Source organism: Nasonia vitripennis, chromosome 3, assembly GCF_009193385.2.
Source record: "Nasonia vitripennis strain AsymCx chromosome 3, Nvit_psr_1.1, whole genome shotgun sequence".
In the NCBI taxonomy this organism is placed as follows: Eukaryota; Metazoa; Arthropoda; class Insecta; order Hymenoptera; family Pteromalidae; genus Nasonia; species Nasonia vitripennis.
In genome coordinates, this window is record NC_045759.1 from 4,125,796 (window position 1) to 4,140,129 (window position 14,334).

Sequence of the window (14,334 nt, forward strand, 5' to 3'; positions counted from 1 at the left end):
ATAACGACCGCAACTCTCTCGGCTACGGCGGCGGCGTTTAGAGCGAAAATAAAACCTCTCGATAATTTTCCCAGCTGCAGCGTCTCGCAGTTCTACGCTACACACGGCGACGATATCCGTCGGTTAGGTTTTATTAATATCGGACCCAGAGACGCAGCGAGCGAGCGAGAGAGAGAGAGAGAGAGAGAGAGAGAGAGCCCGGTAGCCGCGCGTGCGCGACTCTGATCCTGAAATATCGCAGGTAAAATTTAATATTTCATAGCTCCTTAAAAAAATAATCGCTTCGGCTCTCATATTCGCATACCTATAACACAGGGCCGCGCGAGAGAAAAGCAACAGAATGCGTGAGAGAGAGAGAGATAGCGATAATGTTATGCCGCTACCGTATTCCACGGAGGTGTGACGCGATTAAGATTTGGGAGGCTGCTAAAAATATTCCGAATAGCTGGGGCTCTCTTCTCGTGAGAGAGAGAGAGGAGCACGCATGCCTGCGCTTCTGAATTTTTATCTCCGCCGCGCTTTCTTTTTCTCCTCTCGGCGTATATATCAATTCTCAGCAGCTATCCTCTCTCTGCTACCGTCCTCCGGGTCAACTCCCCCCTACCGCTCCGTATAACAGCATAATACTCGCAAAAAGGACGCGCAACCGCGATCTAGCGGCCGCGAACCGCTCGTGAGCTTACCGACCACACTCTGACTTATCGACCCATGGGAATCCCCTGTTTAACCGTCAGCAGTGCGGTTCAACGACAAAGAATAAACTCGCGCGCGGTGGGGCGCTCCGACAAAGAGCGGCGGTGCGTCGCTTCGCAGGACGCGCCGGCGCCGGATGAATGCCAGTATATAGAGAGATAGAGAGAGAGAGAGAGAGAGCAGCTTGCAGCCGGCCTCGAGTAGCCTGCAGTCGCGCAGCAGCAGCACCACCACCACCACCAGCGCGCATCGAAGCCGTAGCTAAACGCGCTGCTGCGAGTATTATATTGTACAGGAAGACACGCGCGAATGGCACAACGGATTGGATCCTAGAGAGAGAAGAGTAGCTTCAGGAGTGTACTTCGGAACATAGTCCTCTGGGAGAGAGAGAGAGAGAGAGAGAGAGAGAGGACAGGATGCAGAGGCATCAGCGTGTGCGGCTCGTCCTGACGATCGGCTTCCTCTTGGGTGAGTGTGGAATCTCTTTCTCTCTCTCTCTCTCTCTCTCGCACATTTTGCACGCCATGGCTTCCTCCCCCTCCTCTCCGCTATAATTACCGCGAGACGCTACTCTCCCGCGTCTTCTTCTTCTTCGCCTTCTTCGCGTGCAGCGTATATACCGTGGGATAATCATAATATTATTACAAAGCTGCACACAGTGCAGAGAGTCGCGTCTAGAATCCAACGGATCTCTCTCTCTCTCTCTCTCTTTCTCGAGCCGGCGCGCTCGTAATTATCCTTGTAGCGGCGAAAAGTCGTAAAAATCCAGCGAGGGGGGCAAGGAAAACACGACGGAGAGTATAGAGCCAGACGGTCTACACGATGACTATACACGAGACGGCGGAGGGAGAGAATGAAAAGGGGCAGGGGGCTGCCGCCTGAGAAAAGAAAGAGGAGAGAGAGAGAGTGAAAAAAGCGTAGAGTATAGTGGACGGGGGAGTAGGAGGAGGAAATAACTGCGAGTCTGGAGATGCTGTGCGTTGTGCTCTCGCGCGAGATGTACGCGCACAACGCATCCTTAGCGACGATATATAGAGAGTCGGTCCGTTTTTTTAATGAGAATTTAACGAGAAGAAAAGTCGACGCGACGACTTTTCGCGACAAATTGCGACAGCTGCGGCGTTATCACCACCAGCTCTCGCTTCGCTCAGTATATGCATAAATCGATAATGCAAAGCGGGCTTTAAACGACTATCAGCGCTAGCTCGCTCTTCTTCTTCTTTCCATTCAAGCGCGAAGAGAGAGAGAGAGAGAGAGAGAGAGAGAGCTGAACGAGAGAAAGAGTCGTTAGCGCAAAGCGACTAGAGAGAGAGAGAGAGAGAGAGAGGAAAGCTGCTTAGGCTCCTTTTTTTTGTTTTCCTCGCGCAACGAGTGCAGGGAAAATAATGGAACGCGCGGGCTCACTCGACTTCTTTTGTCGGTTCGAGAGCTCCGAGTCTCCACTCTGTGTGTGTGTGTGTGTGTACCTATAGGCTGCTGCCGCGGAGCTCGCGGAAAAAAACGAGGTTAATCCCCTGGGCTGCTGCTGCTGTCGCGCTTTTCCTCTCTCTCTCTCTCTCTCTCTCTCTCTCTCTCTCTCTCTCTCGGGGAGAGAACCGCGCAGGAAATGTTTATCGCTGAATGTATATCTGTCTCTCGTGCAGTGTAGAGCACCGTGATATTATATAGGAGAGAACACGCAGCGCCTCGGGGGAAATTCTGCACTCGCGCAAATGACAGACGTATAAGCGCGCGACAAAGTACTCGCGCAAATACTATCTCTCTCTCTCTCTCTCTCTCTCTCTCTCTCTCTCTCTGTGCATCAGCGCTTTCGCTGTGTGAAGCTTCCGTTTGATGTTGCTCCTTTGACGGTCCTTTATCTATATCTCTTTTTTGTCTCTCTCACTCTCTGCAGCAGGTTGCCGATCGTCGAGCTCGCAGGAGAGGCTCCAGCAGATGCAGCCCGGCGAGCTGTACTTCACCGTCAGTCCGAGCGATCACCAGGTGGTGGAGGGCCAGTCGGTGACTTTGAGGTGCGAGGCTGAACCCGGTGCGCCGGTGAGGTATTCCTGGAAGATCGACGGACAGCCCCTGGCGCCCAGTCCCAGGAGACATCCGAAGAGTGGGAACCTCCTCATCAGCAGGGTTAATAGGATGCTGGACAGTGGCAGCTTCGTCTGCGTCGCTACTAATGAGAAGAGCGGCGACAGTATTGAAAGCTCGCCGGCCAAGATCGACATTCAGTGTGAGTAGTAGTATAGTAGTGCTTGCGTTGTAAACGCCGGAGCAATTTCGTATATTGCTGGGAGCTTAAATTTCAATTTCCCAGATGGACCCATCGCCAAATGAGCCAGACTGTATATGCGAGTCGATCGATTATAACGTGTGCCTGTCTACCGGCAGCAATTAATTTCGCTCTCGCTTGGCGCAAGAGTTTAGGCGAAATCCGTATATGTACATGCATATAATTGTATATAAAACACACTCGTCAGCCGCTGCGCGCTCGACGCTTTAATTAAGCGCAACGATTAATTATTCGCTATACGCGCGCAGATGTAAAAAGCCGCGAGGTTCGTTAGCCGAGTCGACGCCTCGTCATTATACGTATGTTTAGGATTGCGCCGCTGCGCATAATTATTATTATGTACTCGGTAAACTCGCTCGCTCCTTCGTCTCAATGATTTTTCACACCTACGAATTATCGAATGTGTAATCCCGCGCGCGCGTGTGTGTGTGTATTGTGCAGGACTGATGAAAGTCGCGTCTGCGGAATACCCGCTTTTCCCTTTCGCCTGAATTGTGTCGCTCTGATGCAGCTTTTGCGTTTTAGCAGGAATACTCGCGCGTTATTAATTATTTCTTTTAATTATCGCCGCTCTCTTTATCAGGCGTAAAACAGAGACGTCTCTCTCATCAGCTCCGAAAGAATCCCCATGAATTTTTAATCACCGGAGCGACAGCCGCGAGTATTATCGAGGTTCTCCCGGAGAGAAGAGGGTGCATTTTTATATCCGGGAGACGTTGCGCGAGAGCGATGAGTAATGAGGTGATGTTGTTTCAGGGGGCTGAAGGAGAGAGAGAGAGAGAGAGAGAGAGAGATTTTCCATCGCGCGCGCTTTAATCCGAAGCGTCGGATTTTCTAATCAGTTGATTCCCGGAGTTATCTGTAGAGAATCTATCGGGAGAATAACACGGGAATAAGTCGAGTGTGCGCGGAGCCGATATCTGGCTACAAATTGGGGATAACACAGCGACTAATCCGATCAGCGCGCGGAAAACTCCGGGGATGTGAGTTCCATGTGATTATACTGTATCGACTCGGTCGATCCCGTCGGCACTTGGGTATTGATAATTACGTTACATTGTTTTCCTATATACGATACTATATATACCGGCGTATTAATTACAAGAGCCACTGTGTTATATACCTAGCGTATAGTACATATAACATAAAAGGAAGGAGGGCCGCTTATTCTGGCTTCCGGATTGAATATCCCAGCCCAGCGGGAGGGATATCGATTACCCCTCTGATGTGTGACACACAGGCATCGTCGTCCAGCTCCATTAGTTCCATGTATTTTTTTTTTTTCCCTTGTATTATTCCAAAAACTCCAGCAGCATCTGCAACGTGTCCGGCCTCGCTCACTTCACAGAATGTTTAGATTCCTCTCTCGAAAGCGTAAACGTATTCTCCAGCGGCGCGCGGTTTATTTGAAAGCTCGGCTTGCGCGCGTCTGTAATTAAAAGTGGCCGTATAAAGTTAACGACGGAAAATTATAAATAGCCATACTACCGCCGCTACGCAGTAGCAGCCGCTAATTAAGCTCGAAGCTGCGGGTGCAGCGACTAGACGAAAAAAGAAAAAAAAAAAAAAGAAGTACACTCCACCCTCGAGACTCTCTCTCTCTCTCTCTCTCTCTCTCGCGCGGAATATGTATACTATTGTGCAGCGCTGCGCAGAGTTAAAAATTGGGCATCGGCCGTGAATAAGTGCCACGGAGAAAGGGTTGAGGGAGAGAGAACACTCGAGTATATACATGTATATATAGCATAGGCGCGAGATGGGAAATTGAGCGGTTCGGTGCACTGGTGAAAAGACGCGGAGCCAAGCTCGAGTACACATCCGCGAGTATTATATGTATACGAAGAGAGAGACCTTATAGGCTACCCCCGAGACACAGTACATATACGCGTCCTGATCCCGGCTCTTGAAGAGCAAGCGCTTGAAAATGCTCGCACGACCCTCGCGCGCAACTGCGGGCAATAACAATAATGTAAGGTCCCTTTCTGCGACACGAGAGAGGAGAGCGTGTAAAAATCTCTTATTCGCTGCTGCAGCAGACCTCGACGATGATGATCATTAGGCGCGAGTCGTCCTCTGTTGTTAAAAAAAAAATAATAATAATAAAAAAAAAATAAGAAACGTCTGGACTTTCTTGCTCGCGTAAACGGGTATTTTCGCTGCTCGAACAAGAGCATCCCTCCGTCTCTCTCTCTCTCTCTCTCTCGTTTTTATATTTTTTCTTTATGATGACGCGAACGGAGGGGGCTGCAGATATCGGCAGCGCAGCCCTGCCGGGTATACGCGTAAGCCGTATAGTAGTTCCGGAGAGCCATAAAAGTTTATGGTGCGTTTGCATCGACCGAGCTCTCTCTCTCTCTCTCTCTCTCTCTCTCCTGGCTATATAGCTATATATACACAGCAGTAGTAGTGCCGGTAGCCCTTCCATTCCCATGGCAACGCGCGCGCGCAACCCCTGATTCAGCTCTTCTACTCTCGTTTTTCCATCTTGCAGAGAGAGAGAGAGAGAGAGAATTTCGTCGCTACACGCCGTGCAAGAGTCTGCCATAAACTCGACTCATCAGCTCTGCCGCGTCACTGATAAAAACGTCAAGACGCTCTTAAACGCCGCGCGCGCGCGCGACCACAGAGCGACTGATTCGCTCTCGGAAACTGATTGATTTATAGGCTTGATCCGTTCTGCAGGGGGTTGGAGTGTGGCATCTATATAGGGGGGTCCGCTCCTTTGATGCAGATACACACGCGCGCGCGCGTAGCCCCCCCCCTCCTCTATTATACGTATAATCTGAGCGTAAAAGAGAAGATTGGAACAGGCGCGCAGCTCTCGGTCCTTTGAGTCGAATAAAACGAATCGTAAAAAAGGGGGAAGGGGATAATGGGCACACACGCGAGGGGGTATGCAGCGACTGCAAAAATGGCCAGAGCTGATATAAGCGCGCAAAGAGAGAGAGAGAGAGAGAGAGAAGAAAGGAGAGAAGGTGTGCACAAGTAGTCGGAAAAAAGACAGAGGGAACGAATACAAGCGCTCGCAGTAGTGCTTGCGGGCGACGATGATGAGGTATGAATAATAAGAACAATGACGATGACAAGCGAGCGCGCGGGAGGAAGTGGTCGTCGTCGGCGGTGCGTTGCCTTTGATCTTTCGTTTCGTTTGTGAGTTTAAGCGCCCAGAGCTTTTCAGAGACTCGAGCACATCGCGAATCGCGTATATAGTGCGGCATACCAGCCCCTTGACTCGCTTTTCGCTTCTTTTCTCCTTTTAGCAGTCCTCGACGGCACTTTATTTTCGCGCCTTCCCTTGTACGCGCTGCGTCTGCAGTTTACCGATGCTTTGCGCCTCTGGCCGTCCCGATCTCTCCTCCTTTTGTATTCTAACGCGTTTTAATGCGTCCGACGCTTATCCTTTGTCTCTCACCGAACAAAAGTCCTATTCCATACACATTCATACATATATACACAACGATATGTACTCGATTACCCAATTAGTCCGTCGAAATCCGCGCTAATAAGCTATACTTGCCGAAATTAATCGCTGAAATAGCAGCGCGTATAACCCGATATGCTGCCGCAGCGCACTCGAAACGAATGCCGTACACCACAGCCGCGCTTCGGAAAAGCTCTGCTGGGAATATGCGCGCCGAGAGATAAAGCCCCGCTCGCTCGATCGCAGGAGGAGGAGGAGGAGGAGGAGGCAAAGGACGATCGATCGCAGCGTTTAATTAGCTGCATGCGCTTCCTTTCTTCTCCTTTGAGACACTGCTGCGATTTATAATTGCGAAAAGATCCCGATCTCTCTCTCTCTCGATTCGAGTCTCCTGCGCAATTTTGCGCGTTATTAAAAGGGACGATGCTTATCCCGACGGTGTGTGCGTTCCCGTCAGGGGAGAATCTCCTCTCCTCTTGTTTTTCGGGACGTATAATATTGAAATGCTAAAGGGAGAGAGACGCTAGCTGTTGGGCTTCTTTTTCTCGGTCACGTACTGCTCGTCTTCCTCCGCTGCAGCGGGACGTGACGCGGGTGGAAAACTCGCTTTTTTTTTTTTTTTTTTTTCATTATACGAAGATTGACGCGGCGGAATCAAATTTTCGATATTTTCTCGGAATAGACAGACTGGTAATTCTAGGGCTTAATTACAGGGATCAGCGAGGCGAGTGTCCAGCTACAGCAGCCGAAATTGGCGCCCAATATCCGCGCCGGGGGCAAGGTCGAGCTGCGCTGCCACGTCGACGGCTCCGGCGAGCTCAAGTACGAGTGGTTCAGGTAAGCGATTCGTCATAATTATCGCGCGATAATCCTCGATAAAAAATGTGATCCTCCCGCAGAAACACCAAGTCGGTGGCGCCCAACGATCGCGTGGAGATGAAGCGCAACCTACTGCTAATCCAGGAGGCAAGTCCCGAGGACAACGGCGTGTACCGGTGTCTGGCCCGTAACCAGGCCGGTGCATCACCTTTAGCCCACAGCTATCCGCTCATAGTGCCGAGCAACGAGACAGCCACGATCAAGCTCGTGCCGCAGAAGGCGATAGTCCGGCGCTACGAGCCCGCGAGCTTCAGCTGCGTCTTCGACAACGCCGACAACGTTCAGTGGTTCTTCGAGGACAAGGGCCCCATCGAGTCGGACGACGAGCGGAGTATTTTGGATAACGGGACGCTCGTCGTTCTCAAGGCGGAGGATAGACACAAGGGATACTACGCCTGCCACGGACTCAGAGCCGACACCGTGCAGGTCTACGCTGCCGAGCTTCAGATAGCCTGTAAGTGTAAAAAAATGTGTAAGATTAAGACGCGTATCTCGAAGTCGTCACGTCATTCTCGCGTGTTACATGCAGACCTGTACAACCTCACCTCCGAGTCGTTCGAGCCGCCGCTGGAGGATCGGCTGGCGGTCGTCGGCGAGAATCAGGAGCTGCAGGTGAGCTGTCTCGCTCCGGGGGGTCTGCCCACGCCCAAGCTCTTCTGGCGCGAGCCGCAGGGTCGAATCGTCAGCGACACCGGTCCGGTTCGCGTGCAGGACGACACGCTCATTGTGGCCAAGGCCAGACGCAACGCCGATGAGGGAAATTACACCTGTCACGCCGAGAACATGGCTGGTGCTACGCAGGCCACCGTCAGGATCGTCGTCTCTTGTGAGTATAGAGGCGTGACTCGCCGGTGATACCTATGCTGTGTATATTCTCGAGGGGGAACTCGCGAGCGAGAAATCCCGGCGTTTATAGGAGTCTATTAGTTTTTGCAGCCGGGGATACGAGAGGCTGCAGAGCTATTAATCTTTCCCCGGGATAGACTCGGCGCTCCGTGTGATTGAATCGTTATATTCCGAGCGACGCTGACATTTTTTTCGACTGGCAATTTTCCTCCCTTTGTGCGCCGCGACTCGTGCAAAATTCAGCAGACGCGATAAATCCGTACCGTATAACAGCGAACGTAAAATTTAAAAATTAACCCGTACACTACAGAATTGAAAGAGTCGCGCGACTGTCAGCCGCTGGTTTATCTCTCTTCCTTCCCGCCTGGAAATTCGCAACATTTGAAAAACATGTTTACCGACGCCGCGAGGGAAAATATGTATGTGTGGAGGGAGAGGCATTGCCTCCGATAACAAACAAGGCGCTGCTGGCGCTGGTGCTGCAGTCGTCAGCCGTTAAAAATTCCATCAGGTCCGCACACAAAGCCTCGAGCTTACCCCTATTCATCCTCACCCTCTCGCACTCGAGGGCTATATAGAATACTGCTGCAATCGTCATGGCACGCAACTCGCGCTCGTCGGCTATTTGTGCGGCTGAATAATTTCTCCTGTTTACTGCCTGTTTGGAGGAAAATAGTCGGGGAGTTTGCGCTTTTTCCGCGAATATTTGAATTCGTATATTGACTTCGAAACCTCTGCACATCCTCAGGGCCAGCCGAGCTGAAATCCTCGCCAAAGCCGGTGTCGGTGATGGAGGACGAACCGGCCACCCTGACCTGCAGTTTCCGAGCGATGGAGCCACCGATAACCCAAGTCCGTTGGCTGAGGGACGGAGAAGCTCTGCTGTCGAAAGACGGGGTACGTTACCGGATAGTCGAAGAGCCAGCCGGAAACCTGAGCCTCATCTTCAAGAACGTCCAGCTGATAGACAGGGGCAACTACGTCTGCGAGATAGTCACCAAGGGATTCTCACCGGTCAGGTCCGCGCCCGCCGCGCTCTCCGTCGAGGAGAAGCTCAAGTTCTCGCCGGAGCCCGTCAACCGAAAGCTCGAGCTCAATTCTTCGCCCAAGGTGGGTTAAATACGAATATGAATATAATTAAGGTCATTATTCGGTATCGCAACCCCACTTCCGTGTTTTCCCTCCTCTCCTTCGCTCCCAATGTATAACGATTGAAATAGAAGGAAGAAAAAGGTATATAGGAGCGAAACGTAATTGGCTCGAATTTCAATAGATCTCGTGCAAGGCTCAGGGCTCGACTCCGGTGACTTTCAAATGGTACAAGAACGGAGCCGATAGCTTTCCCAAGCACGTGCGCGACGAGCTGAATGGCACGCTGCACTTCAACGGCGTTCTCGAGGAGGATAAGGGCAATTACACGTGCGTTGCCTCCAACAGCCAGGGCCAAATCAAGCATACCATCAAGATCGACGTAGTCAGTGAGTGTTTTTTTTCTCTCTCTCTCTCTCTCTCTCTCTCTCTCTCTCTCTCTTCCTCCTTATTCTTTTTCGCTCAATCGAGCCCGAAATTTCTCTCTATTATCTACCCTCACACAAAAAACCTCTACTCGACGTCCGCCTTTTCTTTTCTTTTTTTTTCTATCCAGTTTCACCCAAGTTCACCATCAAGCCGGAAAACGTGACGGCTATCGAGGGCTCGTCGGTGCTGTTGCACTGCGCGGCGGAGGGTGATCCCAAACCAGCCATTCAGTGGGACAAGGATTCACGAATGAACAACCTGAATGGGGATCGATTCGAGGTAATGGCTAATGGCAGTCTACACATCAAGGAGGTCTACCTGAGTGACGAGGGTAAATACGGCTGCACCGCGGGAAACAGCGCTGGACTCAAACGGGAGGAGGGTCACCTGAGCGTCAGAGGTATGTATATATCGCTGCTCGCGCACAATAGCGAGCGTACTTTATATTCCATTCAATAGCGTTTTCACGGGAGACAGCTCGCGTTTTCCTCTCAAAGAGAGCGAGATCAATTGATTTTTCCACTCGACCGAGTCTCTCTGTGTGTGTGTTATGTATACGCTTCTCTCTTGACGTTTGAAAAAACCGCATCTTCAGCTGGAGACGGCTACCGCTCGGATATGGAGTTGGATGCAGCCGAGGATGGCAGCATGATGACCAAGACGGTGATAATCACCCTGGGGGCGGCGGCCGCCTACATGGTTCTCGTCGTTGGTCTGATGCTGTACTGTCGCTACCGCAGACGGAGGAGGAAGCAGAGGTACATTCAGGAGCAAACCGACGGCCAGGAGAAGGGTGAAGCCACCGAAGTCCAGGAGGAGCAGTGCAACCTCACGGAGACCACCGCCAGCGCCAAAGCCAACAGCTCGAGCGGCAAGAAGAAGGAGAATCGCGAGTCCCACAAGAGCGACGGCACCGACACGGCTCACAGCCAGAACAGCAACCACTCGAAGAAGTCCAAGTCCAGCTACGACAAGCTCGCCGTCAGTCGCGCTCACCTGCAGGAGCTGAAGCCTCTGGGTCGCGGCGAGTTCGGAGAGGTGTTCTCTACCAAGTATCGACCTCACGCCGGTACCGCCGACGAGACGACCACGACGGTCAAGGAGACCGTGGTCATGGTCAAGACTCTGACCAACACCAAGGACGAGAACGTGCTGCAGGAGTTCAAGCGTCATCTGGACCTGCTGCACAAGCTGAACCACGAGCACGTGGCTAGACTGATCGGTCTATGCCGCGACGAGGAGCCCGATTACATGATCATCGAGTACACGGACTGGGGTGACCTGAAGACCTTCCTCCTCGCGTCCAAGTCCAAGGAGATGGCTGCCAGCACCGACGGTGGTAAGCCTCGGGCTCCGCAGCTGACCGTCGCTCAGATTCTCTCGTTGGCGAACCAGGTCCGTATTGTATAGCTTTTTAGTAATACAATAGAAATGCAACAGTCGATCACTAACGGCGTATTAAATTGATTTTTCCAGGCCGCGCGAGGACTGAAGCACATCTCCGACCACCGACTGGTCCACAAGGACGTGGCGGCTCGCAACTGTCTGATCTCCAGCGCGCTGCACGTCAAGATCTCGCTGTCCTGCATGACGAAGGAGCCTCACCAGCAGGAGTACACGAAGCACAAAAACCAAATAATCCCACTGCGATGGTTGCCCAAGGAGGCGGTGTTCGAGGACGAGTACTCGACGAAGAGTGACGTCTACTCGTACTCCTGCCTCGTCTGGGAGATGTTCCACCAGGGCGAGCTGCCCTTCAAGAAGCTCAACGACGAGTCGGTGCTGAACCAGCTCAAGAGCCAGACCCTCAGCTGGTCGGCTCACAAAGCCGCGCCGCCTGCTCTGCAGGAGCTTCAGACTCAGTGCTGGTCCTACGACCCCAGAGAGAGGCCCACCTTCGACGAGATCGTCGACAAGCTTCAGGAGATTGTCGTCGATTGCTCCCAGGTCTGAGCGTCTTCGTAGAGTTCTCCGTTGTCTCGACGATGACGACGATTTTGTCCCGTGAAACGAGGACGGCTAGGTAAACCTTCCCCGCACCTACTGTTTCCGATCCCTCTTCGTTGTGTTACTCGTGCGACTTTGAGAGGCTGCCAGGCGAGATGATATTTTTAAAGCGTGTATCTATATAGTTTATCGAATTGATTTTTCGCGGGGAAAAGAAAATGAAAATAATCAAATCATTCTTAGGAGCGAGTAGCGCCCCGTTGTATGCTTAGACACTCGTCTCATCCCGTATTTAGCGCCGGTTGAGGGCGTATACCGTGAAAAATCCTAAGGTCGGAATTTTCACAGTGTGCCAACAGCCGATCCTAAGATTCTCATTGCTATAGGTATATAATTATACCGAGAGAAATGCCGTGTAAAGCATTGACACTATCTACTTCCAAAGTCGCCTGATTCCCCCACTTAACCCTCGGTCATCGATTCTATATCATCCGCTCAGGTATCAATTTTGATAAATATCTATACATACACATATGCGAAGAGGCTGTGACAGTGTGTATGTGTGTGCGCGTGCAACGCGGCGTCTCATTTCGATTATACAAGTGTACGGCAGTGTAGGGAGAGAAGTGCAAGGTCGAGAGCGAGCGTTGCCGTCGCAGTATTTCATCGCGTCCATTAGCAAAATAAGCTTCACACCAGCGCAATCAGAGCCGACGGTACATTGTAGTGGCTGTATGTACGTGTGTTTATATGTCTGTGCGATTGAGGGAAAAATTAAAAAAAAAGAGAGTAAGTAAACCTATGCTTCCACAGCGCGAAGAAAAATACCGGATCTTTCGAGAGACGACGTCTGCCAAAATGTTTTTTAACCGTTCAAAAGAGAAGAGTATAACCGACGACTGATATTTTTAACGATATTTACACACACGCGCACACGACATATATACATAGATGTCCGCGCGCACTGCCGTTCAACGAACTCGTTCTAATACATTATATGTACTCTACAACGCATATGTAGATACTATTTATATACACAACAAACACACACCTTGTCTGCATAATCAACGATCATCGCTAAAGATAATTTTTATATCGTATTAAGGAGCCAAATGTGAGTGGCGGCTGATTTTTTTAACGACGACGAGAATTACACGAGCAACGAGATTCGATATACAGTAAGATGATAATTTTGCATTTTATAATATATATATAACAGCAACAACGGCGCCAAGACACGCGTATATTTTATACTCATATATATGCATATAACAGTGTGTATGTACGACGACGAATAATAACGTTTAATTAAGAAAGGAAAAAAGAATTAGCTCGTAAGGATTACCCCAATCATCAAACGCTATGTTGTAGCCGTATATGTATAATGATGCGAGCGCTATGTAAAAGGTAGTATGTAAAAGGCCTTATATGAAATTACCGCGCTATATGATTGTTTCGCCTTATAACGATTATATACACTTCTCTTTGTCACGGAGTGAAACGAAATTGGCAAGGCCGCAACGAGAAACAAAAATTCAACGCATTTTTATTCACTTCTAGTCACCAGCAAATCAACTTCCAATAGACGAGAGTCCGTTTTTTTAAAAACGATCTGACACACAATAATCGACTGATGCATTTTTATACGTACAATACAATAATGCTATTTTGTAAATACTCGTAAGACTTATTCTTCTTATAATTTTGTACTACATGCATTATATACTACGGCAATATTGTAACGCGATTTTTCGATCCACTAATATAACAGAGACTCGAAGATCATGATAATCAGTACTGCGTATGCCAGTGGCCGCTTCCACGTGCAGAGAGCGCATATAAACTATGCAACTATGCCATCGCACTCGAAAAATCGTCTCTTACATCGAGACGAATCAATCGCACATGATACGCGTATTAATTCCTCCCGAAGCAAGAAACGATTCGTCGAGCGCAGGAGAAAGTGGAATTACACTTGTTAAAAAAAATGAATAATAATAAAAAGAAAAATTGTAATGACGAACGACTCTGTTTTGTTTCTTTCGCGCCAAGCCACATGTACAGTATACATAACACACTCGAAATCGCGGAGAAGTTTGCCAAAGAGCGTTTAGCGAGTCTGGCGCTCGTAAAAGTCGCGAAAATTACACGCGTATAGAGCATAAGGCGGCCGGGCTCGTACGTAACAATCGCGGCATTGACATTTTTACTGCGTCCACTGAAAATATCTCCGGCGAATTTTCACTTCGTACACAGGTACTATATAGGCAAGAGAAAAAAATTACGTCAATTTTAATAGCCCTGTGATTTAGAACTAGGTCCTATCCATGCATCTAATGATAGAGCCCCAGTGTTAGGTATATGTATATCGAGAGCTCGCATCGATAGATCTTTCGTTCCTTGGCGGGTAGCTACACTTACCTGTACTCGCGAGTGCAGAGAGAAGGAAAGGGAAAAAGTCTCGCGTAGACACACGGCTTTCCAGTCAAGGACGTTCGCAGACGAGAGAGGGAAGTATATGGGAGTGGCCGGTAGAAGATGAAAGTATTAGAAGCTTGCGATTCTCGCTCGCGCATATAAACTTTCGTTCGGTTGCGTCACCCCTATACTGCACACCGCTGTTATACTCGAGCGCGGCGACCCGGAATCATTCTAATTCGATCGAACGTGGTATTATATTCCGCGATCGGTTCTCGCGATCTCTTTCTGTGTGTGTGTGGGAGTAAAGAGGAAAAAAGAGAACACT

The 14,334-nt window shown here is 50.0% G+C and overlaps 1 protein-coding gene across 4 annotated transcripts; it reads left to right on the forward strand.

Annotated features, from left to right (window-relative positions):
* The first annotated feature begins 856 nt into the window (after positions 1-856).
* On the forward strand, positions 857-13,611 carry LOC100118818 (inactive tyrosine-protein kinase 7). Of its 4 annotated transcripts, none has more exons than XM_001602654.5 (10): positions 857-1,161; positions 2,588-2,917; positions 7,112-7,235; positions 7,298-7,731; positions 7,807-8,103; positions 8,872-9,233; positions 9,397-9,601; positions 9,769-10,041; positions 10,237-11,036; positions 11,118-13,611. In XM_001602654.5, exons 1-10 carry the CDS (start codon positions 1,110-1,112, stop codon positions 11,592-11,594), a joined length of 3,354 nt encoding a protein of 1,117 aa, XP_001602704.1. In that variant the 5' UTR covers positions 857-1,109; the 3' UTR covers positions 11,595-13,611. The 4 variants fall into 4 exon arrangements, with proteins under 4 accessions (XP_001602704.1, XP_016839619.1, XP_031782432.1 ...); XM_016984130.3 differs by having other exon boundaries at positions 2,591-2,917; XM_031926572.2 differs by lacking the exon at positions 857-1,161 and adding an exon at positions 1,172-2,198.
* The last annotated feature ends 723 nt before the right edge of the window (positions 13,612-14,334 follow it).